Source organism: Lontra canadensis, unplaced genomic scaffold, assembly GCF_010015895.1.
Source record: "Lontra canadensis isolate GAN:19392208 unplaced genomic scaffold, GSC_riverotter_1.0 scaffold90, whole genome shotgun sequence".
Classification (NCBI taxonomy): domain Eukaryota; kingdom Metazoa; phylum Chordata; class Mammalia; order Carnivora; family Mustelidae; genus Lontra; species Lontra canadensis.
In genome coordinates, this window is record NW_022631084.1 from 8,032,730 (window position 1) to 8,060,679 (window position 27,950).

The window sequence follows — 27,950 nt, forward strand, 5'->3', positions numbered from 1 at the left end:
CATTAACATCAATCCCATTAAACAGCCCAGAAGCTGATACTCCTTTGATTACACTAAGATTCATTCATGCTCTTTTCCTCCTCCAGATAATGGTTTATAGCTTAGTTAAGCCTTGGGAAATCAGCTTCCTGAAACTCACCAAGTTCAAAGTGAATGCTGTGTCTGTGATCTTGGTAAAAATGTTCTAGTTCTTCCTCCTGTGAAGTGAGGAGGATCCATCTTCTCATTCCTATCTCCGTGATCTCGGAAAGTTTGGTGATAGCCTTTAACAAGTGTCCAAACCATTGTCCACAATCTCGAGAAATTGATGGCCGAAGGCTAATATCCAGCTCGGTCAGCTCTTTGAGGAACCACACATTTTGGCAGAAGATGGCCCATCCTGCATTACAGATGCCGTCATTATAGCTCAGGTCGAGCTCCCGTAGCTTGGCCAGGTGACCTGAATGTATTACCGATGCTGAAAAAAAAAAATCACACTAAATGCTAAAATACAAGCAAACTGTCTCCCGTGGCTATTTGCCAGTTCCAAGATCAGTAATGATTGGTGATTAGAAATGATTTGTTATTAGCTAGCAGCTTTATTCGGGGCATCTGAAGTCACGTTAATACCAAATCTGTTCTCTGTGCATCCCAAGTACAGCTTGAAAGTTTGTATTTTTTTTGTATTTTTTCCTCTCTTTCCAAATCCCAAGCCAAAGAATATCTTTTGTGTCAAGTTCCTGCTCTTAGCTCCACTAAAGTCCCAGCTCTTCTACAGACTCTAATTAAATGTGATGAGTGATGGCTCTCACTTAACTGAGGACCATTTATAAACTGTCATCTTGCTGTTTAATACCGTTTAGTTGGTTACTGCTCATTCAGTCATTCTTCGTTCAGCAAGTATTTAACTGAGCACTTTTCATGGCAAAATACACATGGGTGATTTCTAAGTCGCCTTAGGGACCTCCAATTCATAGAACAGTTTTCCCTTTGAAGAGCACATATCACAGTACGACCTAAAATGGCACTTGATAATAGTTTGTGATGAAACTAAGAAAAGATAGTAACACTAGATAGTAACTAGCTTAGTTAACAAGAGTGTAACACTTGAGTAACACTCAAGATAGTAACTTGAGATAGGAGAGTTTCCCAGAGCAGCCAGCGTGTGCTTCCCTTGCCAGCCAAATGCAGTGATGGACCACAGAGATCACATGAGTAGCACGGGATCTCAGAGTTGGCAGGGACCCACCCTGGAGGCATCCTCATTCAGCCTCTGGATCAATGATCAGAGACCACTCTCCCTCTGCCTTCTCTACTAGTGACCAGCCAGCTCCTGCCTGAGGCACCCTTGCCGGTTGCCCCCACAGAGTGGGGTGGCTCTCAGCAGGAGAAACCCCCCGTCCTTCAGGTCCCTTTCTGCCTTCCAGTGACGTTCACTGATCGCCCCACAGCCTGCCAGACGCTTTGGCTCCTTCCTCACACCAGCCTTGCGGTGTGTTGGACAGCAGTCTGTCCCCTTCGAATTCTCTCCCTTTAGGAGTAAATGTGTCCTGGTCTTTCAGTCCTTCTTCATGTGTCCTGGCTCCCAGAGCAAGCAGGTTGCTCCATCCCCATCGCTTTCCCTTGCCCACGGTTTGGGTCCACTGTGCATTCTAAAGCTTAGCATTCCATACACTCAAGAGCTGCACTCCGTTTGTGGGTGTCCGTATTGATGTGGGTCTCTTCCTCTCTGTGCAACATTACCATATTCTCAAGACCTAACTGTTAGAGACAATGTGCATGCTTTTCTGTTTTACAATTTTTTTTATTATGGCAATTTTAAAGGGTACAAAAAAATAGACCAAATAGGAGCATAAACTCCCATGTCCCTGTCATTCAGATTCAACACTTACCCTCATTACAACGATCTTGTTTCACCTAATCCTTCCCTTCTATTTACGTATTTATTTTTTTTAGTACAGACTTTCCTCCTTTTACCGTACTTCACTTTACTGTGCTTCACAGATAGTGCTTTTATTAAATTAACAAATTGAAGGTTTGGGTCAACTCTGCGTCAAGCACCATTTTTCCAACAGCATTTGCTCACTCTGTGTCTTTGTGTCACATTTTGTAATTCTCACGATATTTGAATTTTTTCCCTAATTTGTTACAGTGATCTGTGGTAGGATTTGCTGAAAGCTCAGGTGATGGTTAGCTCTTTTAAGCAAACAAGTATTTTTTTAGGGGGAGTAGGGTCAGAGGGAAAGGGAGGGAGACAATCCTAGGCAGGCTCCATGCCCAGTGGGGCTTGATCTCACAACCCTGAGATCATCACCTGAGCTGAAATCACAAGTCAGATACTGAACAGACTGAGCCACCCAGGTACCCCACAATAAAGTATTTTTTAACTAAGGTACATTCTTTTTTTAGACATAATGTATTGCATGCTTAATAGACCACAGTATAGTGTACACATAACTTTGTATGTATTGGGAAACCAGAAAATGTACTCGACTTGACTTTTTGCATTATTTGCTCTATTGTGGTAGTGTTGAACCAAACCCACAATATCTCTGACATATAACTGTATTTTATTTTTCTTATTTACCCTATAGTATTATTGACTGCATTCCCTATGCTATACTTCTCATCTGCATGACTTATTTATTAAGTTTTTATACCACTTGGTTCTCTTGATCTATTTCACCCATTTTCCACCTCCTCTGGTAACTAATCATAAGTTTGTTCTCTGCATTTAAGAGTCTGCTTTTTGTCATTTGTTTTGCATTTTAGATTCTGCATATAAAGGAAACCATATATTTGTCTTTCTCTGACTTATTTCACTTAGGATTATACCCTCTAGGTCCAACCATGTTCTCGCAAATGGAGGATCTCATTCTTGGGGCACCTGGCTGGCTCAGTCTGTAGAGCATAAGACTCTGCAGAAGTTCAAGATTGTTGAGTCGTTGATCCCATTGTTGGGTCATGAGTTCAAGCCCCATGTTGGGCATAAAATTTACTTTAAAAATAAGTAAATAAAATGTATGTATCTTAAAAAACAGATCTCATTCTTTTTTATGGTTGAGTAATATTCTCGTGTGTGTGTGTGTGTGTGTGTGTGCGCGCGCGCGCACCACTCTTTTCTACCATTCATCCGTCTGTGGACATTTAGGTTGCTTCCATATCTTAGATATTATAATTAATGCTGGTATAAACATGGGGGGTGTTTATCTTTTCAAATTAGTGTTTTTGTTTTCTCTGGGTAAGAACCCAGTGGTAGGATTACTGGATCATGGGCTATTTCTATTTTTAATTTTTTGAGGAACCTCCGTATGGTTTTCCAGGGTGGCTGCACCAATTTACATTTCCACCAACTGTGCAGGAGGGTTCCTTTTCCTCCACATCCTCTCCAAGACTTGCTATTTCTTGTCTTTTTGGTTTTAGCCATTCTGATGGGTATAAGGTGATACTTCATATTGTTGTGGTTTTTAAGATTTTATTTTTAAGTATTCTCTATGCACAATGTGGTGCTCAAACATACAGCCCTAAGATCAAGAGTCACTCTACTTGCTGAGCCAGCCAGGCCCTCCCTCATTGTGGTTCTGATTTGCATTCCCCTGATGATTAGTGATGCCGAGCGTCTTTTCCTGTGTCTGGTTGGCCATCTGCGTGTCGTCTTCAGAAAAATGTCTCTCCGGTTCCTCTGTGCATCTTTAAATTGGATTATTTGGGGTTTTTTGGTTTTGAATTGTTTGAATTCTTTAAATATTTTGGACATTAATGCCTTACTGAATCTATCACCTGCAAATACTTTCTCCCATTCAGTAAGTTGCCTTTTCATGTTTTTTGGTGTCTTCCTTCATTGCGCAAAAGCTTTTCATTTTGTGTAGTCCCAAGAGTTTAATTTTGCTTTGGTTTTCCTTGCCTGAGGAGACATATCTAGAAAAATGTTGTTAAGGCCAGTGTCAAAAAGATCACTGCCTATGTTTTCTTCCATGAGTTTTATGGTTCCTGGTCTCACATTTAGGTCTCTAATCCATTCTGAGCTTTTGTGTGTGGTGTTAGAGAGTGGTCCAGTTTCATTTTTCTGCATGTAGCTGTTCAGTTTTCCCAGCACCAGTTATCGAGAGACTGTCTTTTTCCCATTGTATATTCTTGTCTCCTTTGTTGTAGATTACTTGACCACATAAGCAAAGATTTTTTTTTTTTTCCCTGCCCTGGGTCTTTGCTCTCTTCCATTGATCTATGTGTCTGTCTGTATCTGTGCCAGGGCCATACTGTTTAGATTACTACAACTCTGTAGTATAGCTTGAAATCTGGGATTGTGATACCTCCAGTTGTGTTCTTCTTCATGATTGTTTTGGCGACTTGGGATCTTTTGTAATTCTAAACAAATTTTAGGATTATTCTAGTTCTGTGAAAAATGCTGTTGATATTTTGATAGGGGTTACATTAAATCTGTAGATTGCTTTGGATAGTATGGACATTTAACAATATTTGTTCTCCCAGCCCATGAGCATGGAGTATCTTTTCATTTGTTTATGTCATCTTCAATTTCTTTGATCAGCCTCCTATAGTTTTCAGAGCACGGGTCTTTCTCCTCCTTGGTTAAGTTACTCCTTGGTATTTTATTATTTTGGGTACAATTGTAAATGGGTTGTTTTCTCAAATTTCTCTTCCTGCTGCTTTATTATTAGGTATAGAAATGCAATAGAATTCTGCAAATTGACTTTGTATCCTGTAGCTTTACTGAGTTCATTTAGCAGTTCTAATAGTTTTTGGTGGAGCCTGTAGAGTTTTCTAGATGTAGTTTTATGTCATCATGCATCATAGTGAAAGCTTTACTTCTCCTTACCAATTTGGATGCTTTTTATTTCCTGACTGCTATGTTTGGGACTCCAGTACTATGATGAATAAAAGTGGCGAGAGTGAACATCCTTCTCTTGTTCCTGACTTAAGAGAAAAACTCTCCATTTTTCACCTTTGAGTATGATGCTAGCCGTAGGATTGACATAGATGACTTTTATCATATTGAGGTATATTCCCTCCAATCCCACTTTTCTGGGAGTTTTTATCACATGTGGATATTGACTCTTGTCAGATGCTTTTTTTTGGCATGTCCTGAGATGACTATATTATTTTTGAGATGATCATATTACTGTATTTTAAACCAAATCACAGGCATCGTTTTAACTTACTTGTACTGTTTGAATTTTCCAATCACGCAAGTATCCTAATTATTATATTTCACTATTTCATACTTATTAGATATTTTAAAAATCTGGATAATAGGATCGTTTAAGTTATGGAAATATTTTTGTAGTTTACTCTGAGAAACTGTTATTATTTATAAAAGAAAAAAAGCTATAAGTGATTAAGTATTTCTTAAAGAACATTTGTTAAAATAATCCAAGCAGTATAAAAGTGGCAATGGCTAACCAGATATAATAAAACTTGTTATTCACAAAAAAAAATTTGGAGAGGTGCTCATCACTTAAGAGATCTGGGGGCGGATGGCTGCGTGGTCCTGGGGATGTGGGCACAAGGGTGGAGGAGAGACACAGATGTACTCTCCAATTCATTATTTCCCAATGGGAAGTGGACATCACAGAGGCAATTTTAGGGGAGATTTGGGAAAGGTATTATATTATATACCCTGGAATCCTGCAATGCAAAACTTATTCAACTCTCTTTCCATCTTTCTAAATTGACATGGAGAAAGCGTCAGACTGATGCTCTTAAAGACCTCTCTTCCCCTTTTTCTAACAGAGAGAGGATGAACCTCTATTCAAAGCCTTCAGCTGGCAACAGTGTACTAATGTCTATGAGAGGTGATTCCCATATTTCAATTATGGTGATGATGAGTTTCCTGTTCAAATAAAAGCATTTAGGTTAAAGACTCAGTATAAAGGAAAAATTAAGTAACAGTGCGGGTACCATGTGGACAGGGCAAACTTTGTGAAGGCAGACTGGAGGGAACTGAAGTTTGAGTAAGAGACCAGGACAGTCCTTCCCCTCCCTGTGCAGGGAAGGCAGGGAGCAGAAGCTGGAACGCCCCACCGCCATGTCTATGCCCATCTGTCCCTTTGTGAAACGCCCTCCTCTGTCTTCCTGGCTTGGGAATTGCCCTTGTTGGTTTCCACCAGCTCTCTCCTAAGCAGATGTCCAAGAGAAAGAAGGGAAGGGGCAAAGAGGGTCCACCACAGGCCTGGCCCGGCTCCCTGCCACCCTTGCCCTGCAGTGCAGGTGCACTGGGCTCCGAGGGCCGGGACTGCCGTGGGACCAGTGGATACCAACCCAGGAGAGCCACGTCCTCCGTCACCAGGCCACAGCTGCTCAGTCTCAGCACGCGAAGGGACGCTAAGAACTTCAGTGTTTCCAGAAGCAGCTTCAGGTTGCCACCAATACATTTATTCCAAGAGAGGTCGAATATTTCCAGAGCGGGGAGGTAAGCAGAGGCTTCAGCTAAAATTGATAACAGAAGAGCAATCCTTTAGGCTTCTTTCTCTGCAACTGAGGAACCTGGGGCAGCATAGTAACATAACTGAGGTAAGAAAGTTACAGGACCTGTTGTCTTCTGCCGGAAATTCATGACCACAACTTATGCTGTCTATTTTTATTTGGGAGAAATGTTGGAAATTTAGAAAAGTAAGACTTGATTAAGTGGAATTCACTATCCACTGGGATTTTTCTCCTTTAGTTCCCATCTAGGAAGGAGAAAGCAGCAGAGGATTTGAACAGCTAGTTGAGATTTCCAGAGCGCATTCTTGTTTTACATATTCTTGTGTTCAGTCGCAGCAGAAGTTCAGAAATGGGGCCAAGCCTCCTCCGGACTCTGAAGCACCCAAATGTGTTTGTGTCGAACTTCCTGCAGTTTCAGAGTCGAGGAAGAGAACTAGTGGATTTGGGAGAGATTTTAAAATGAGGTTGAAAAGGTTCTGCTTAATTCTCAGCTGCCCCTAATGTTGAAATTAACCCAAACAACTATTCCTAAGATATAGTTAATTATACTTTAATTCCACTCTTCTTTCTAAAGAATAACAGGCGTCCAAGGGGCAAGTATATGTCCTTTTATGATATCTAATAAGAAAATCCCTCCCACCTGCACGGTACAGAGACCTATCAATAAGAAATGGAACTTTTTCTTCTAAAAGTGTTGTGGAGAATTATATGTTTACTTGACTTCTTTTTTTTGGAAGCCAGGGGGAGAGAACATGAGACTTTAAGGAGGGGGGCGCAGAGGGCAAGGGAGAGAGAGAATCTTAAGCAGTCTTCACGCCAGCATGGAGCCTGACACAGGGCTTGATCTCATGACCCTGAGATCATGACCTAAGCCAAAAACATACAGAGGCTCCTCATTTAGGTAAGAGATGGTATCTTAACAGGGAGCCTTTATGCTGAAACCTGAAGTCAGAGCTCCCCAGGAAAGAGAAGGAGGCCGGTGAGGGGGGCATTCCATCCAGAGAACAGGAAGGCCTGAAGACAAGGGAGAGTTCAGTGACAGGAAGGAACCAAAAGAAACCAGCTGAGATTGGTTCAGGGAGCAAGGGGGAGACTGGCCAGTGGCCCGAGGTACTAGGGCCAGATCACCTGGGCCTCTTAGACCCCATGAAGGATGTGGATTTTAACCGAGGTACTGTGGGCTGCCATTGTGTCTTCTTAAATTGGGTAGTGGTAAGATCTAATTTACTTTGTAAATGAAATTTATAGTTTCTCTCCCCATAATAATATTAACAACTAACATTCACTGAGCATTTATAATATGCCAGGCACCTTTCCAAGGACTTTACATGTATCAACATATTTAATTTTTTTAAAAAAGGTTTTTATTTATTTATTTAAATGAGAGTGAGAGAGAGAGAGCACAAGCAGGGGGAACAGCAGGCAGAGCAGGCAGAGGGAGAAGCAGGCTCCCTGCTGGGTTAGGGGCCTGATGTGGGACTCGATCCTAAGACCCTAGGATCATGACCTGAGCCAAAGGCAGCCACTTAACTGACGAAGCCATCCAGGCGTCCCAACACATTTAATTCTTACAACCCCATGAAGTATGTACTATTATTCCATTTTACATTTTACAGACAAGGAGACTGAAACACAGAGATGTTAACTATCTCAGGTCACAAGAGCTAGAGCCAGAATCTGATTTTAGTCAGCCTAATCCCAGGTGCTTCAAAGCCAGAAAATGTACCACATATTCCCCCACAAAATAATTGCAATCAATTTTCAGGAGTTCACAGCCCCCGCCCCCAGGCACAACTCTAGACTGACTCTCTGACCCAGGTTAAGAATTCTAGATCTGCTATTTTGCCCATCCAGACATGGGGATAAGGAGATGAGCGATGCTGGGAGGGGTGGGCACAGTTCACAGCAAGAACCAAATCTATGTGGGCCGAACAAAGTACTGGGCTGAAAGGCCGCAAGTGTGCCCTAAAAGTAGAGGTCTTAGAATTTGGGGTGAATTACATGCATTCATTTCTGTTAACAGACATTAATAAATAGCTTATTGCCTTACTAGAATATGTTTATTTCATTAATTGTAGCTCCTATCTAGTCCATGGTACAATTCATTTTTCTAGAAATGTCAACGGACATAGAACCCTTGGGGGCCAGAGAGAAGGACTCTGTTTTCCTCCTTGTCTAGGAAGCACCGCAATGTAAGCTCTCTAGTCCATGCGTGTGTGCAGAGCAAGAGTTAACCTGCCAGGCCTGAGGCTGCCACCCCCTAAAGACTTCCTGGCAAGGCTGGCCGGCGTGTGGGCACTTGTAGTTGGATGTGTTCCACCCCTTCCTCACCTAATAAGAGTGGCTCGCTGCGCCTCCCCTGTGTGTCTGCAAAGTCTATGACTTACGCTGAACACCAGCTTTCCTTCTGTGCTCTGGAATTCCTGTATGTACCAGTAGAGGGTGCCTGCATGGTCACCCCCCAGTAAAAGCCCCGGATGGAAGGTTCAGGTGAGCTTCCCTGGAAGGCATCACTTCATATGTGTTGTCAGAAGCCGGTGGGAGAAGGAAGCGTGTCCTGTGTGACTCCACAGATGGAGGGCTCTTGGAAGCTTGTACTTGGTTTCCTCTTTGTGCCACATGCCTCTCCCTTTGCCAGTTTTGCCTTGTATCCTTCTGTTGTAATAAATCCCAACAGTGAATCCAACTCTAGGCTGAGAACGGTGAGTCCTCCTAGTGAATCACTGAACCTAAAGGTGGCACTGGGGAACCCCCTCCAGCAATGTATGCCCAAAGTGCTCTGCCTGGGTGGCGGATTCTGCAGAATGATGCCAAGTGACTTTGCCTCAAAGTATCTCCCTCTAGGGGTGCCTGGATGGCTCAGTCATTAAGCATCTGCCTTCAGTTTGGGTCATGATCCCAGGGTCCTGGGATCGAGCCTCACATCGGGATCCCTGCTCTGTGGGAAGCCTGCTTCTCCCTCTCCCACTCCCCCTGCTTGTGTTCCCTCTCTCTCACTGTCTCTCTCTGTGTCAAATAAATAAATAAAATCTTAAAAAAGTATCTCCCTCTATCTTGCAGACAATGTTCTTGCCCCCGAAGAGGCAGACATTCCAGATTCCGTAGACCCTTGATCTAGGCTGGACAGTATTTATGACCTTTAAGCAGGCCCAGATTCCTAGAGAGGGCAACGAATTCTGTTGGAAAGTGGGTGCTGGGCCATCAATTAGACTCACAGACCAGGAATTGCCTCACTCTCCCCATTAGACTCCCAGAAATCCAGTTTATATTGGCACCTTGGTGAAATCCCAAGTTACGATGGACATGGACCTCCAGTGTTGGCTACGTACACTTTAGATTTTGAAAATGTTAAATTTGCGAATCAGCCAGAATCATTCATCTGGCCTTCAGAAAGCCACTTTTAAGAGAACACATTTCCTGAAAAGAAGACAAATTATTAATTCACAGCCTTGCCTCTGGCAGAGGCTTGCCATGAGAGTCCTATGTAGGGAATATGTGTTCTCATGTGTTACTGCACATACTTGCAGGGATCTAGGGAATTCTCTTACCCAGGGCAGTAAACGTCTCACTCTCCAGAGCACAGCTGTTGATGAGTAAGGACTTCAGTGCTGGTAAAAATCGGAGCCGGCTGAGGAGGTTTTCGGAAGAGCTGCCCATCTTCTTGTTGGCAGATAAATCCAACTCTTGAAGACTGGAGAGTAAAGGGATTACCTGGGCTGTGGAAATGTCAGCAGTGACATGTTTTAGGCACCATCTCATGAAGAGTCTGCTGGATATTTGGGTCCCACAGTCCCACAGTCTCCCTCGCTTACGCACACGCACACCAGCCACGCTCCCCAGTGTGCAGGGCTCTCGCCAGGCTAGACATTAGGAGCAAAGACCTTGGAGACAGAACTGGGTTCTAATCATGCCTCTGCGGCTAAAGAACTGTGGGATTTTAGGAAAGTTACTTAACTTCTCTGAGCCTCGGTTACTGCCATAGTAATAATGATAACAGAACTTCACAGGGTCACTGGGAAGATGAGATGACTCGGTACCTGTCAGTATGCTGGGATCTCTGTGGGTCCACCTCACCTCCGCAGAGCCTTCCAGGGCCCCCTAAGCCACAGAAGCCCTTGGTCACTGTTATGTCACCCTATTCATTTTTGCTTATGTGTTTTTCTGTCCCCCCTCAGTGAAGATGAGCTTGTCTAGGGCCCACTTCCTCCCCAGAGTGTGTGGAAGAATCTAGAACACTGGAGGCACAGACATTTGTGGAAGGAGGGAAGGAGGATAGGAAGGAAAGGCAGGCAGGCAGGTGGGATCCCAACAGATGGCTCAGTATCTTCCTCTTCACCGTGTGGGCAGTTGATTCCTGTCCCTACCAGATAGAGGCTCCCGGACTGTGAATTTCCCTTAGCCCATGGCACAGTGCCTCATACAACTAGACGATTTGAATCAAAAGTTGTTGGCTAAATGACCTGTAATTCCATTTCTTTGGAGTATCTAGAATGATCAAAGAATGGTGAGTTATTTAACCTCCGAAGATATAAACGGAATGTATTTTCATTTCCATCTCTTTCAAATTAGACAGTAGGAGAACGATGCAATTTGCTACAGTTCTTCTATAATCACTAGCTTTCCAGGGCCATTCACCTGTGCTGGTAACGGCAAGTTTGGTAAAAGAAGCAGTAACAACTGAGGTCCCTCTAGCCCTGGAACCTTCTTCTGAGTAAGATGACCAGAGGTGATATTCATTTCTTTTGGCTGTAATAAGGAAAATTCATTCTTTGGAATCTGGCTGTTGATAATTCAGGGATATCTCCTCCAGGTATGATGCTCAGAAGGAAAGGGGATGATGATACCCCATACGCCCCCACCTGCAGCTCAGAAAGAGATTTGTTTTGTTCCTTTAAAATCTTTATGAAAGGGGCACCTGGGTGGCTCAGTGGGTTAAAGCCTCTGTGTCACGGCCAGCGCAACAAATCAACCAGGAACGTGAGAGTAAGAGTATGAAGAAAAGAACTCGTGAAGCAGAGAGATGGGGGCAGGAGGAGCACTGAGGAGGATGTCCAACAGTGCTAAGTTTACTCAAAGCATTAAGGCCATATATATAGTGATATTACAATAGGAGAAGCAATACATCTGTGTCTAGTTAAACAACCACGAGTTCCCAATTAACTATAAGCAGACCTCGTGACACTAAATGGCTGATGCCAGTACAATTGTTCTATATTGATATAGCAAACCTGAAAGTAATTTATGGGCTGTACTAGGGCAGCAAGGAACAGCCATGAACTTATGACCCCAACCGAATTGTTCTCATTTGTTTAGTAAGCATGTGGAAAGTCATGTAGGCAAGCGCACAACACATAGCACAGACCCTTTCTCAGTGCTACTCAACTTTTCCCGTCCTAAACCTTTTGTTAGGTTATTTGGACTTTAAAGGAGGCACAAGTCTGGGCCTGGTTTGGTCCTCATCTCAAGCCTTATTGCGGCCTCCCATATCTCTGCCTTCGGCTCAGGTCATGATCTCAGGGTCCTGGGATCGAGCCCTGCATTGGGCTCCCTGCTCAGTGGGGAGCCTGCTTCCCCTCCTCTCTCTCAGCCTGCCTCTCTGCCTACTTGTGATCGCTGTCTGTCAAATAAAATCTTTTTTTAAAATTTTTAAATTTTTTTTAAAGATTTTATTTATTTATTTGACAGAGAAAAATCACAAGTAGCTGAAGGCAGAGGCTCTAACCCACTGAGCCACCCAGGTGCCCCCTAAATAAATAAAATCTTTAAAAAAAAAAACTTTATGAAAGCCTTGAACTTTTCTCCATTTTCCAAATTGAGGCATGAGCCCCAAATGTAATTTAGCAGGTCTAAAATATAGATGTTAGACCTAAGAACCTATTTTAGTCTTTTCCTTCCCAAATTGTACTAAAGAAAGCTAAACAATTCATTTTATTCCTGTTTTTTTTTAAATGCTTTAAGATTTAATTTATTTGTTTATTTGAGAGAGTGAGAGAGAATGAGAGCAAGTGAACATGAGAGGGGGAAGGTCAGAGGGAAAAGCAGAGCCCCCGCTGAGCAGGGAGCCCAATGCAGGACTCGATCCCAGGACTCCAGGACCGTGACCCGAGCTGAAGCAATCGCTCAACCAACTGAGCCACCCAGGTGCCCTTATTCTTGTTTTTAATTGATTCATTCATTCAATCATATTCAACAAGAATTTCCTGGTGCCAACTCTGTGCCAGCCCTCTGTACCTAATGAAGGAGAGACGCAGAAGGGGCTCCCAACACAGGAGGGGCCATGATCTGGAGAAAGAGCAAAGACAAAGGCCCCAGGACAGGAGGTCAGCACAGAAAAGTGGCTGGGGTAGAATCAAGGAGGGGAAGGCTAGGCAACAAAGTCAGAATGACAGAGGAGGAAAAGGGAGACCACTTGGACTCACAGTAGTCTGGGCACAAGATGACAGCGGCCTGAACCAGCCCGGTCAAGGTCTAGATGGTAGACCTTGGTGATGAGATCCTGGAGGTGTTTTGGAAGTTTGTGGCCACAGATGGAATAAACCCCTTAATGGCAAGGCTGCGCTTGGCACTATTTGTTATGGGAAACTGCATTTATACATTATGTGTTATAATTACAGGATTATGTCTACAGTGGAAAGTCAGTGTAGGCACCTAAAGTTAAATGTATACCCATGAGGCACCACCCTAAATTCTTGTGTAATTTCATTGTATCCAAGGGGCTTAACTTCACTTGTTAGTCAGAAAGCCACAGTGCCCTTTTTTGGGCCTTCTCTCTACATCCCTGTTTGAAACAAACTTTGTAACTAACAGAGTCATTTCTAAACAGTAACATATATTCAAAATTTTCTCCACCAAGTGCCACATCCATCATTTACAAATGTGTATAGGAGGAATTTAGATTCACTCATATTTACTGAGCACATAATATATGGCAAATAAAATATTGGGGCATTCAAAGAACTTTTATGATTTGATGCTTTTAGTAAGTTTAAGTAAGTTTAAGGGGACACCTCAAATTTGCCAAGTTCCAAACATATACTGAGGTACCAAAAGTCCTTCCTTGACTCTATTGTTCACACTTACTCAGCGATGCCACGTCATTGGCCGTGAGCGAGCACTGGTGAAGATCCAAAACTTCTAGATGCTCCAACGTGGCCAGCGGAGCTGATGAGTCTTCAAAACCTCCACCCAGTTCTCTGTTGCAGGAAAGGTCTAATTTCTTCAGTCCACCCAAGTACCTAAAAGCAGCATCTAAAAGAGAAAATCAAAAGTCCCATTCTGACAAGCTAGAAGGTAGAAGGCAGGTGTAGGGCAGGCAAGGGGGCAGGTGTGTAGAAGGGAGATGGTGAAAATACACTTTGTTGAGAAAAGACAAGATGAGGGAAGAACTTTAGACATCCTACCATCTGGCCCTCTCTGGACTTGACAGTGGCTTCAAACACCCCCCCCCCCACCAACACCCCGTGATCTGTGTTGACTGCCAATGGCTTCAGTGGAGCCCTGCAATGGCTCGTTCTCGTCCTCCTACACTGGTGCATTGGCATTTCACAGAATTCTAGACTTACTCAAACTGCCAGTGGAAAGGATATTATAGGCTCTGTAAGTCGAAGGAGAACACAAAATTTCATGTCATGTTCTCCCTACAGATGCCACTGAAGCTTTCTTTTTATCAGTACCAATTCCTTCCTACTACCGAGCATAAAATAATGTTGACATTTTCAAAAGTAAGAGAAAAATGGAGAGCTTTCTTAGCATGTAACTTTTCTTTTGCCCAGTGTATATCTCAAACCCGGAATATCCTGGCCTTTTCAGAGTCAGTCATTTTAAGAGGTTATCTTTAGACTCATGAAAGTATATGCTTATTGTAAAAGAGTTAGAAAAGAATAAAACAAAGAAGATATAAATTACCTATAATCTCCTGCCCCAACATAACCGCTGTGTATATTTAGTTGATTTTCCTAACAGCTTAAAAATATTAAATATAAACTAAAATTACATATGTACAGAAAAATCCCAATCATTGCTAACTCACCCAGCAGTTTGACACTCTCTTGTGATAGCCCACATGAGTGTAACTTCAGTACTTTCAGATTTGAGGTACTTCTTAATCCCTGAGCAATACTGTTCAGACTGGCACCGATATTTCTGTTAAGGGAAAGGTCAAGGACTTCGAGATTTTGCATCATGGGTAGCAACTGACCTAGAGGGAAGTGAATCCAAATGAGAAGAACAACTCAATAAAAATGCAGCGTATGACTGTTGGGGCAGGAGGGGGAGGGTGACCTCATGTGATCCCGGGGCTACAGTGAGCCCCTCTTCCAATTCAGGGAAAGATAAAGCACAGCCAACTTTGACCCTTTGACCCTCAGGCTTCCTGCTCGTGGGCATCTTCACATTTATTTTCTGGGAAGGACCCTTCCAAATTCCACTCACCCACAAATGCCCCATCTTCAGATGTGAGGTCACAATCCACAAGCTCAAGCGTTTGTATCTTGCTCCCTTCTTGGAAATTCTGGAGGGTCAGAGGCAAGTTCCCCCCCACTTCACTGTTCCAGGACAAGTTCAGCTCCTGCAGGTCAGTTATGCCCCCGAGTGCTTCTCCTGTTACAAAACAGCCCAAAGATTGGGTCGATTGCTAATCTGCAAAGCAGGGAGTCTGCCTCAAAATCAGCACAAGTGTTATTTATGGAATGATAATGGCTGAGCCAGGGACTGGTCAGATGCCAAAGAACAGAGTAGACCCAGTTCTTGCCTGGTCTCAGCAGGCTGAGCCCCTGTATTTAGAGGCTCAGCAATTCTAGTCCCTCCAAAGTTCAGAAACCATGACTCTGTACAAAAATCATTATCCAGAAAACCCCACCTGTCAGTAGGGTGGTTTCGTGGAGTTGGTTTTGTGGTAGTAAATACGTGTACTAATCCAACTGCTTTCTCTCATCCACCTTGTCTGGGGTCAGCATCACTGGGAAGCTGGACCAGAGGATGAGGAGAGGCCAAGCAGGGCACCTGCCACCGTGGGGGCAAAGCTCACTTAGACATCAAGAATATACAACTGAACTGAGCCCTAGAGAGAACCAGTAATAAAGCACAAGATGCTAGCAGCTCATAATAGCCATGCAGCCCTGGAGAGTGGAGGAGGGTGCAGTGAGAAAAGGGTGGAAAGCATCTAAGGGCTGGAATGGAGGCTGGAGGAGAGCAGGGAAGTGACCAGGGAAAGCAGCCTTAGGAATGACTTCCACTGTCCTGGGTAGAACAGGGCAGAGAGGCACACACATGGAAAATGCACTTCCTCGATGTGCGGAGTCAATCTCAACACTGAATGATTAAGAGTAATGGAAAGTCCCCTGTGTCTAGAAGCCTCTCCTCCATGGTCCGCTACTGGCCTTGGACTTCTGCCGCTGGCCATTCTTTGTGTGGACTGAGGTTTTGGGAGTCCAGGAGCCTCATGTTAAAATGCATGTTCTCTCAGCCCAGGTGCCATTTTGTGTGCCATCGCCAGTCAGCTGGGGTGGCTTTCTATACCCGGAAGCCCTCCTCAGCATCAGGGACAGAGAGTGCATGACTGATAGCCATGTCTGCTGTGCACGTGGTACGGGGGAGCCATCATCGACCATCCTACATTCAGCAATTGTAACAGGTATAATAACATTGACGTGCCCCCTGATTTATGGTCTCTTTTCATTAAACCGTTTATTCTCCCTGTACCCCATCTGCCATCAATACTAAGGAAGGTCCCCTCTGAGTGGAGAAGATGCAGAAGCCCTTCCAGAGAGGAGAAGGAGTCTGGGAGAGGGAATGGGTTATAAAACATCATGGCAACAAGGATGTAGGCTCTCTCCTGAACCAGGTAAGTTTGGAATGAGTTCCAGGGCAGAAATTCCCATTTCCCCATTTCTTAAGGTTGGAAGACCATGAACAAAATTTAGATGAATCACAGAAAATGGAGAAACTACATTTTCTTTTCACCCCTGAGTAGCAATGAGTTAAATTTGCAGTCTGCTACATAATAATCAGCTGCTAACCAGTGGGGCTCAACTCATCACATCAAACCACTGAAAGTTAATTTCGAATGAGGGAGTACTGAAAGGAGGACCTCTCCATTACTGAGCTTGTACTATGCACCAGGCACATAGTAAGTGCTTCACAGAAATTATTTAATCCTCACAATAGTTTTTTGAGGTAGATATCCAACCCATTTCAGAGATAAGAAAGCTGAGGCTTAGGAAGTTTAAATAATTGTCCATGGTCACAAGACTAGACGGGGGGTTAGAATGTGAACTAACACTTGGTCACTTATGTGGTGTTTCTCCTCAGCTACAGGAAGGGTGGGCCAGGGGATGTCAACTGACCCTGATTTTCCACAGAGGGATTAGAGAGAGGACATTTGACATGAACTGTGTTGTTTTTACAGAGATCTTTGCAGAGATGTAAATGATCAAAATATGTCACTGAAATAAGAAACTTCAGACCAAAAGAATATTTAAAAATCTGAATGGCATCTGAAACCAGCAAGGATTATATAAAGAGTTGGGTTAATAGCATGACAAATTTTATCCTACATTCTGTGTTCAGTATATAAATTAACTTAATTGAGGTCCTAGTTCTATTTAAACCATTGCTTTTAGTTTAAAAATCTTGTTTTGATCCATTTTTTAAGACAGGAATGGAAAAATAGAAGAGATTATTTTGGGATCGGAAAATAATCATTATCTACCCCAACTCCTCAATTTTACAGACAATTAGCAGACTGAGAGTAAGCAAATTTGACAAACTATCTCCATTTAAATTCCATGAGAGCAGGTGTCTTTCTGGCCAGCCTTGTTCCCTACTCTGTCCTGGGGCTTACAGTGCTAGTAGGTACAGGCCGCATAGCTTTTTAGAAGTTTTGCAAGTGCTGGCATGGCATTCCATCATCCAGGTGCTCTCATTCACGAGCACCTGGGGGGCGGGGGTGACCCAGGGAGTTTGCCCTTGACACTTCAGAGCCGCTTCCCCTGAAACATTGACCATACCCAGGGCTTGCACATCATCCATGGTAAGTCTGCAACTTCCCAGCCTCAGGATTTTTAACTTGCTGAGGAGATGCAGGTGCTGTGTGACTGAATGGAGGTTTCCGCCTACAGAATCATTCCAGGAAATATCCAGTTTTTCCAAGTGTGGGAGAAGAGGCAGCAAAGCAACTGGAAATGAACAAGAGGATATACAGATTTGCATACATAACTACACGAAGGAGCGGTGGCCATACTGGCTTTCAGCAAAGCAGGGGTCCCTCAGCCATGCAATTGGGAGGAATGACTTTTGTATTTCCTATTTCCTAGGATATTTCCTATTTCTGCCAAATAAATGCGCTCCAAAAATGTAGTGGTATCTTCATAAGATTTCATAGGAGCTCCTTTATTGTAGCAGAAATGGTAATTCTACTGTTACTACCACTGCCACTGTGATATATATACTAGTCCTTTATTTTGCAAAAACAATTCCTCACCCCTTCATCCTATCGGAGCCTCAGGCTGAAAGCTGGAGGACTGCTCTGTTGGCCAGGATTGCCGAGATTGGGGGTACATGTTACCCCTTCTTTTAGATCATGATTGCCTGGGTATCACCACCTTAGAAAGCTCCCACTGTATTTAAATAGACCAACATGTGGAGGTTTCGACAGGCACAAAGCCTGACTGGAGCCTTCTCTGAGTATCTGCCATTGCCCATTAACAGTGACCTTACTGTCTGTGATAAAGATTCGCTAAGGCCGTCTTTATGTCCTGAAGCAACGAGACTCAAGAGTAGAAATGCCAACCTGGAGCAGCAAAGAATCTTTGAGTATTTGCTTTTAAATACCTATCTTGAAGGTTTAGAGCAGCAGTCAGAAGTAGCAAGCCGAGCTCTTACAGTTTTAGGCACAGCAGCGTCCACAATATTCTGAGGCCAGGCTTAGGAGTGAAATTTGGTTTTGCTTTTTGTTTTTCTACTAGCCTTCAATTTCAACTTGTTTACCAAAATCCTAACTTTATCGAGCAGAGAAGTCTACTGAACACACAAAGAAGGAAAAAAAAATTAAAAACAAGATTGCTGGGGCCCGCTCTCCGAGACTCCAGGTTAGTGGTCTGGGTTGAAGTCAAGTGAACACACTCTGAGAGTGATTCTGACACATGGGCGTCTGGAAACACAGACGTGGGTAGGTTCTCGCTGAAGAGAAAGTCCAAAATGTAATGGCATGGATTTCTGTTAAAATGGTCCAGGACCCCTCACTCACCATCCAGTTCTTTTGATACCTCTGTGCTGGGAGACACAACTAGTTTGAGGGAAGGCTGGACTTAAGGTCTCTGAGAAAAAGGGAAAAGAAAGGTGGTCATAGTTGTGTGGGGAGGGGCACCTTCGCAACCAGACAGCTGCTTCTGTGTGGCAGGTGCTGCTTACACTGCTAAGCATGTAGGTTGAGAGCAATGACTGCTGGCGGTTCCTCTCTCGCCCCACAGATAACTGAGCACAACACCCCTTTAGGCGCCCAGCAGGGCTCAGGCTTCACGGACAGGCTGCACGAGTTTATATCTCATGCTGTGGGCAAGACAAATGTTTTTCAGGGAGTAAGGAGCCATCAGTAGGGGAGGTGAAATGCTCAGGGAGAACTAACAGACAAAGGAACCTTCCTCCTACGCTCCGCTCAAATCTTTGAAGCTTGAGGAAGGATCAATTAACTTGTTTAAAAAAAAAAAAAAAATAGTGGTGCAGCTGCTATTCCCGAGTTGTCTGGGGCCACCCTGAGACCCGGGGTTGCCAGGTGAGTAATGAGCGTGTTTTGCCCTCCCATGGCAACCCGAGGGCTCCCGAGGCCCTCCCTGCGCGCCGGATGCTACAGACCCGCTTCCCTCAAGTCGGCCGCCGTCAGCCTGCAGTTGTTCAGATCTAGACACTTGTCCACGGCCGTTCTGCCCAGCTTCTGCAGGAACTGCTCCTTTTCCTCCATGCTGGGTCCCCACTCCGTTTCTGAAGTGAGAGGCTGAGCTACATGGTGAGGATAAAGAAGAACGTGCCGTGAGTGAGACCGTGGTGAAGAGGCACAGTGATGGCAATAAGACAAGTCAACCGACTAACGACAGTCCTGAGCCAACCCCGCCCAGAAGGGGAGCGCTTAGCGGAGACAGAACTTCACCACTGTCCTGCCTCCAGGTGCTGGACACGGATCACTGCAGTGACCCTCTTCCGGCAAGGAAACTGAGGACTCAGGGGCTTTTCCTTCACGGCCTGACAGGGGCTTGTCAGCATGTAGACACGGTTGTCTTCCTGAACAAAGCAGCGAACTTGTCAGCACAGCCTTTAAGCTAAAGGCTGCTGAGGGACGCGCAGCCTGGTGCACGCCAGGTGGGGAATACAGGTATTTGACCAAACAGGTGAGGAAAGGGAAGCATTGCAGTCACCTGCCCTCACCGGCCTGGAGCAATGGCTACGGAGACAATGAAACGCGGCTCCTAGACCATTCAATTGACAGATCCAGAGGGCAGAGTGGCTGGGAGAGCTTTTCTCCACCCCTGCCAGAGAATACACCCAGAAAGCCTCATTTGTCCTTCTTGCTGTGAGAGACGACTTATGTGGCCCCCTTATCAAGTTCCTCTGTACTAATGCTGGGCTAATGCGAACATTAAGCTAAGAAAAGCTTTAGTTTCATTGAACACCTATTACGTCCCAGTATGTGTCAGCATTTAAAACACATATAACACATCATACTTTTGTAAGGAAAAACAAATATGCAGGTACTGACAGTGACTTTAAGGAGGTTTTGTAGATGAAAATGTAAATTTTAAAACATAAAAAGAGTATACTGGAATCCACAATGAAAATGTAAGTTCCAAATATGCAGTGATACTCTTCTAACCTTTATGAAGTATAAAACCACATAGCTAAAGAGAAATGTATTGGTACAAGTGAAAATTAATAGTAGGATTTCAGTAGTAATCAGCCTAGACTTAAATATTAGGAGAGGAACACAAACTCTACTTCTCCTCTGCAGTGTGTTTGCTGGCTGGCTATGATTTTTTTATTAACACACAATATGTTATTTGTTTCAGGGGTACAGGTCTGTGAATCACCAGTCTTACACAACTTATAGCACTCACCATAGTACATACCCTCCCCGATGTCCCTCATTCACTGGCTGGCTTTTTTTTTTTTTTTAAAGGCAACTTGAATTTTATTTTTATTTATTTATTTTTATTAACATATAAGGTATTATTTGCTTCAGGGGTACAGGTCTGTGAATCATCAGGCTTACACAATTCACAGCACTCACCATAGTACATACCCTCCCCAACATCCATCATCCAGCCACTCTATCCCCCCTCCACCCTCCAGCAACCCTATATATGTTTCGTGAGATTAAGAGTTTCTTATGGTTTGTCTCCCTCCCAATCCCATCTTGTTTCATTTTTTCCCTCTTTATCCCCCCAGACCCCTTGCCCTGCCTCTCAAATTCCTCATATCAGGGAGATCATATGATAATTATCTTTCTCTGACTTATTTTGCTTAGCTTGATACCCTCTAGTTCCATCCACATCGTTGCAAATGGCAAGATTTCATTTCTTTTGATGGTTGCATAGTATTCCATTGTGTATATATATGCCACATCTTCTTTATCCATTCGTCTGTTGATGGACATCTAGGTTCTTTCCATAGTTTGGCTATTGTGGACATTGCTATTATAAACATTTGGGTGCACGTACCCCTTCAGATCACTACATTTGTATCTTTAGGGTAAATACCCAGTAGTGAGATTCCTGGGTCATAGGGTAGCTCTATTTTCAACTTTTTGAGGAACCTCCATGCTGTTTTCCAGAGTGGCTGCACCAGCTTGCATTCCCACCAACAGCGTAGGAAGGTTCCCCTTTCTCTGCATCCTCGCCAACATCTGTCGTTTTCTGACTTACTAATTTTAGCCATTTTGGCTGCTGTGAGGTGATATCTCACTGTGGTTCTGATTTGTATTTCCCTGATGCTGAGTGACATTGAGCACTTTTTCATGTGTCTGTTGGCCATTTGGATGTCTTCCTTGCAGAAATGTCTGTTCATGTCTTCTGCCCTTTTCTTGACTGGATTATTTGTTCTTTGGGTGTTGAGTTTGATGTTTTTTATAGATTTTGGATACTAGCCTTTTATCTGTCATTTGTAAATATCTTCTCCCATTCTGTCAGCTGTCTTTTGGTTTTATTGACTGTTTCCTTTGCTGTGCAAAACTTTTGATCTTGATGAAGTCCCAATAGTTCATTTTTGTCCTTGCTTCCCTTGGCTTTGACAATGTTTCTAAGAAGAAGTTGCTGTGACTGAGGTCGAAGAGGTCACTGCCTGTGTTCTCAAGGATTTTGATGGATTCCTTTCTCACATTGAGGTCTTTCATCTATTTTGAGTCTATTTGTTTGTGGTATTAGGAAATGGTCCAGTTTCATTCTTCTGCATGTGGCTATCCAATTTTCCCAACACCATTTGCTGAAGAGACTGTCTTTCTTCCACTGGACATTCTTTCCTGCTTTGTTGAAGATTAGTTGGCCGTAGAGTTGAGGGTCCATTTCTGGGCTCTCTATTCTGTTCCATTGATCTGTGTGTCAGTTTTTGTGCCAGTACCATACTGTCTTGATTATTACAGCTTTGTAATAGAGCTTGAAGTCTGGAATCATGATGCTGCCAACTTTGGTTTTCTTTTTCAACATTCCTCTGGCTATTTGGGGTCTTTTCTGGTTCCATACAAATTTTAGGATTATTTGTTCCATTTCTTTGAAAAAAATTGGTGGTATTTTGATAGGGATTGTGTTAAATGTGTAGATTGCTTTAGGTAGCATAGACATTTTCTCAATGTTTTTCTTCTAATCCATGAGCATGGAATGATTTTCCATTTCTTTGTGTCTCTCTCAATTTCTTTCGTGAGTACTTTATAGTTTCCTGAGTACAGATTCTTTGCCTCTTTGGTTAAGTTTATTTCTAGGTATCTTGTGGTTTTGGGTGCAATTGTAAATGCAATCGACTCCTTAATTTCTCTTTCTTCTATCTTGCTGTTGGTGTATAGAAATGCGACTGATTTCTGTGCATTGATTTTATATCCTGACACTTTACTGAATTCCTATATGAGTTCTAGCAGTTTTGGAGTGGAGTTTTGGGTTTTCCACATAAAGTTTCACATCATCTCCAAAGAGTGAGAATTTGACTTCTTCTTTGCCAACTTGGATGCTTTTTACTTCTTTTTGTTGTCTGATTGCTGAGGCTAGGACTTCTAATAGTATGATAGAAAACCGGAATAGGGGGCGCCTGGGTGGCTCAGTGAGTTAAAGCCTCTGCCTTCAGCTCAGGTCATGATCCCCGCATCCTGAGATGGAGCCCCACATAGGGCTCTCTGCTCAGCAGGGAGCCTGCTTCCTCCTCTCTCTCTGCCTGCCTCTCTGCCTACTTGTGATCTCTGTCTGTCAAATAAATAAATAAAATCTTAAAAAAAAAAAAAAAAAGAAAACCTGAACGGACCCATAACCAGGAAGCAGATTGAAGCAGTCATCAAAGATCTCCCAACAAACAAGAGTCCAGGGCCAGACGGCTTCCCAGGGGAATTCTACAAACGTTTAAAGAAGAATTAATACCTATTCCCCTGAAATGGTTCCAAAAAATAGAAATGGAAGGAAAAGTTCCAAACTCATTTTATGAGGCCAGCATTACCTTGATCCCAAACCCACACAAAGACCTCATCAAAAAAGGATAATTGCAAACCAATATCCTTGATGAACGCAGATGCAAAAATTCTCACCAAAATAGCCAATAGGATCAGACAGTATATTAAAAGGATTATTCACCACGACCAAGTGGGATTTATTCCTGGGTGCAAGTTTGGTTCAACATCCGCAAATCAATCAATGCGATACAATACATTAATAAAAGAAAGAATAAGAACCATATGATACTTTCAATAGATGCTGAAAAAGCATTTGACAAAGTACAGCATCCTTTCTTGATCAAAACTCTTCACAGTGTAGGGATAGAGGGTACATACCTCAATATCACCAAAGCCATCTATGAAAAACCCACAGAAAATATCATTTTCAATGGGGAAAAACTGAGAGCTTTTCCCCTAAGGTCAGGAACACGGCAGGGATGTCCACTATCACCACTGGCTGGCTGTGTTTAAGAGAACACCTATACGGCGTTCACCTTTGCAGGATGGTTGGTGTTACCACATTCTGCCAGTAGGAGGCAGCACCATCCACCATTTAGCGTCTTCACTCTGGCCTTCCACTTGCATCGTGCATTGATTGGATAGATCGCATTTTATTTTGGGTAGGGTTGCCAGATTTAGGAAAAACAGAAACAGCCTTTCCAATAAAATTTAAACTTCAAGTAAACAAGGAATCATTGCTTAGTAAAGGTATGTCCCAAATATTGCGTGTATTCTATATGGCAATTCTAATTTGGGGTGGAGCAGAAGAGAGTGGTGGGTGGGGGACTAACATTTATGAGCCAATGGGTAAAGGATGTTTTGTGTAAACTTTATGCAAGGAGTCACAATCACACTATTTCATAGGTTTGGAACCTGAGACACAGAGAGCCTGTCAATTAGTAAGTAGCAAGTCAGAATTTGAACCCAGAATGGTCTGCTCCAAAGCGCATTATATGTATGTTTGTGTTAGAGTTTCTATGTTAAAAAAATCTCTGTGTGTGCTATCTGATGCTTTCTCCCTTCTGTTTTTGCGCTTTTTATCTTCATAGGCTCAACCTACAATCATGCTCAAGTTCCAGCTTCACCAAAGCTTCTGTTTTCTCAAGCTACTGTTTGGTCCATCATTAGGAAATGATTACTGTCAAATGTTTGGAAAGGGTGGTCTGGGCTTGCTGGTCCCATGTAACCCCATTTGCCAATTAACCTTCTATTCTGGTGACCACAATCAACTATCCCAACAAATTGTTTCTCAAAGGTCATCAGCAGTGACCTACCAATTGACAGTTTCAGGAATCTCTTCTCATAACGCATCCTACTTGGGCACTCTGTAATCCTGGATGTGACTGGCAAGTCTAAGACAGCATGAATGGAAGACCTGGTTCAAATCATGGGTCCCTCAGGTGAGCAAGTCACTGAACTTCTCTGAGCCTCAGTTTACTCGTCTGGAAAGAGAGACTATAATTCCTACCTGGTTTACTTCTCATTTACTGGGGCCTCCCAGGGAGATGGGACTCTGCAGTGCCTGTTATGTGAGAGGTATTCTATTAATATTTGTTGAATGTACAGATAATTGAATGAATGAATGAATATTAGCTTTAAACTCCTTAATGACCAAAATAAGTCAACACGATAAATCTTTATCAAACTCCCAAGTATAAATACCAGTACCAATTTGTGAGGTCCTTGGACACGTCCTTGCAGACCATATATATCATTTTTTTAATACATAAAACCACTTCCTTAAAGGATAGCATATGTCGCAGCTCAAGACATAAAACAGTTGAGTCAGAACTCCTCCCTGTTGGCTGAGGTAGGATGACTGATGTGCCATGAAGAGTACATGAAGAGGAGTGATTCAGGGCCTTCTCCTGGCGTTTTACTGCTGAACCAAGTTTTGCCTTCTCCACGTGATCCTGTGAGCTAAGCAGTATCTTCACATTGAGTTCTTTCCGACCTACATCTGTAAGGGTTGGTTTCTTGCTTATAAACAACCAAGAATCCCAGTGGTTTCATAAAACATGATTACACATTTGTAACATGGGTGGCACTGTACAGGGAACCAAGATAACAAGTTCCTGTTTTTAAGGAGCTACCTGTCTAATGGAAGAGACAAACACGAAAGCCATGCTCTCCATACAGAGGAGACATGCAATGGTGAAGGCATGCAGAGGGTACCTGGGAACACATGGTATGACAATAAGTACCTCAGGTCCCATGGACAGGTCTTGGCAAGCTTTCAAGAGGAAGGGATACATGAATTACACCTTAAGGGTGAGGGAGAGTCAGCCAGGTGGGTGGACATGAGGGAGGGATAAGTGGAGGAGGGGTGCAGAAGGAGCATGGTGACATAAGGGAAGGTCTTTATAAGCCCAGGGAACCCCTTTGAAAAAATATGTATGGCCAGTTCAGGAAACTGCAAGTGAATCTCAATGTCAGGAGTAAAGGATGAACATGAGGTTGGGGGAAGGCAGAGGACACGAAGAGAGGTCCATCTGATCATAAATACCCTGAACACTGTGCTTGGGAGTGTAGACTCTCTTCAAGGCAAGGGAGACTTGGGGAAAGATTTGAAGCAGAGATTTAGAGAGAGCAAGCTGTGGCAGGGTGGAGGACAAGCTGGCCAGAGAGCTGGACCGGAAATAGGGAAACTAGTTAGGAAGCTGTCCCAGCAGTCTGGGCAAAAACCAGTGAAAGCCAGAACAGCAATAGAGAAGAGGAACCAGTTCTCAGAGCCATTTGAGGGCAGAATTGACAGGACTCCAGGAGCCACTGAATTTGGGGAGAAATGGAAATGGAGAAGCCATGCAAGGTTGAGTGGCCAGTGTTGCACAGCCAGGATAACCAATGCCTGGCCTTGCACGGTCAATTTCATCATGGTTGTGGCGTTCATGACCCACGTTCCCGAAGCTTTGTTTCCTACTTTAGAACAAGTATCAACAATTTTCTGATACAGATTGTCCTTTCTTTTTTTTTTTTTAAGTAGACTTTAACTTCCTATTTCCAAAATATATTTAAATATACTTAATTGACTTTCACATAAAATGATATTATTTTTGGTATTTGATGCAAATAACTGGACAGAATTAAAGGTAGGTATAAATGAAACAAGACTGGCCACGGGTTGATCATTGATGGGGGGAAGTGATCATGGGGACTCCTTCGAGACTCCTTTTAGACTATTCTCTCTACTGCTGTGTATGTTTGCGTAAGAAGTTTAAGATGATTAAAAAATACATTTAATCTAATAATATGCCAATGGTATTGTGTATGACATATTGCTTTAGGGAGAGATTTGGCACTATTTATTTTCATAACCCTTGAATCTGTAATCTCTGTTCTAAGAATTTATATTTTTAAAAAAGGCTGAAGGGCACCTGGGTGGCTCAGTGGGTTAAGCCTCTGCCTTCAGCTCAGGTCATGATCTCAGGGTCCTGGGATCAAGCCCCGCATCAGGCTCTCTGCTCAGTGGGGAGCCTGCTTCCTCCTCTCTTTCTGCCTGCTTCTCTGCCTACTTGTGATCTCTCTCTCTGTCAAATAAAATCTTAAAAAAAAAAAAAAAGGCTGAAATACAATGAAGCCAGGAACAAGCAAGAGGGAAAGACAAAAATAGTCACTGAAGGACAAAAAAAGAGCTTAAGTAGTTATGGCATATGCGTGGAATAGCTGTTAAAGGTGGCATATGAACATCCTTTTATGCATGTCTGCCATGCTAGGGTTAAGCAATATAATCGTATGTTGCAGAAGTAGTACAGCTCCATGTAAGCTCAAGAGGGATTTGTAAGCTATTATAAGTGCAAAAGATGCCTGCTCTGTCCCCCATGCACCTCCATGACTGTCCTCCTGCTCTTGTCCTCTCTCGTCACTCCTCTTGCTTCGGCACCCCTGACCTTGGGCTCACTCTCAAGCATGCCAGGCCCAGTCCCACCTTGGGACTTTGGATTTACGGTTCCCTTTGCCTGGGAACCTATTGCCATTGACGTCCACGTGACTGGCTTTATTCCTCCATTCTTCTTGGCTTACTTTATCCAGACCTCTGCTCAAATGCCACCAAATCAGAGACTCTTTCCCCACAATCCCATCTAGAATAGGACCCCATCCATCCTTCTGTCTCCTTAGCCTCCCCTATTTTTCTTCCGGTCACTTATCACACTGAAATTGTGTGCATTCGGTTCTTTGTATACTTGAGGTCCTGTTTCTCGTGGCCGCATTTGTAACAAAACAGTAGCTGTCATACAAAAGGTAGTGACTCCAGGTTTGTTGACTGCCTGACTGGCCACAAATGCATGCATATGAACAAAAGACTGAAAAGAATCTTGAAGAAAGAATCATTTGTGTTAGAATGAAAGGAAACAAGGTATTTTCTCTATACCTTCCCGTAGTGTTACTTTTGATTATTTAAAAGTCAAATTAGCAAAGTATTTAAAGCATTTAAGTCCCGTAGTAAACGCTTAGAATAGAGACTCAGATTAGTTTTAGTTTAACCCATACAATCTCTTTAGGGGAAAGCATTATTCTAAAAAATAAAGAAACAAGAGCAGTCAGAAGTTTACCAGTATCTAAGGTGGCTGTTTTCTGTGCCTCGTTGCAGGCTTGGAAATCAGTTGTTTCAAGGTCATTGCTCTCTTTTCTGCTTTCAGGTTTGGAGGACATGAATTTTGAGCCCCTGAGGAATTTGTTGACAAATGAGGTCCGGGGTTTAGTTTCTCCATTTGAGGAATTCTTCTTCTGTGTTTGACTCATGGTCAAGTTGAAGGGGGCCTGTCTCAGAAAGACAACTTCCTGTTGTTTTCTGTTTCTAGGATCACTGAGAAGAAAAAGACTCTGTCAAGCCGTGTGAAATCAGAATTTCCCTGCATGA

At 43.2% G+C, this 27,950-nt stretch overlaps 1 protein-coding gene across 3 annotated transcripts; it reads right to left on the minus strand.

The window, feature by feature from the left end:
* Window positions 1-27,922, minus strand: LRRC31 (leucine rich repeat containing 31). 3 transcript variants are annotated; one of them, XM_032836133.1, is made up of 9 exons: window positions 27,643-27,922; window positions 19,270-19,413; window positions 17,427-17,594; window positions 14,851-15,018; window positions 14,450-14,617; window positions 13,501-13,668; window positions 9,969-10,136; window positions 6,256-6,423; window positions 1-457 (listed from the first exon to the last, which is right to left on the minus strand). In XM_032836133.1, the coding sequence occupies exons 1-9, from the start codon at window positions 27,830-27,832 to the stop codon at window positions 102-104; spliced, it is 1,698 nt and encodes a 565-aa protein (XP_032692024.1). In that variant the 5' UTR covers window positions 27,833-27,922; the 3' UTR covers window positions 1-101. The 3 variants fall into 3 exon arrangements, with proteins under 3 accessions (XP_032692024.1, XP_032692025.1, XP_032692026.1); XM_032836134.1 differs by lacking the exons at window positions 1-457; window positions 19,270-19,413 and having other exon boundaries at window positions 5,667-6,423; XM_032836135.1 differs by lacking the exons at window positions 1-457; window positions 9,969-10,136 and having other exon boundaries at window positions 5,667-6,423.
* Window positions 27,923-27,950: the final 28 nt, after the last annotated feature.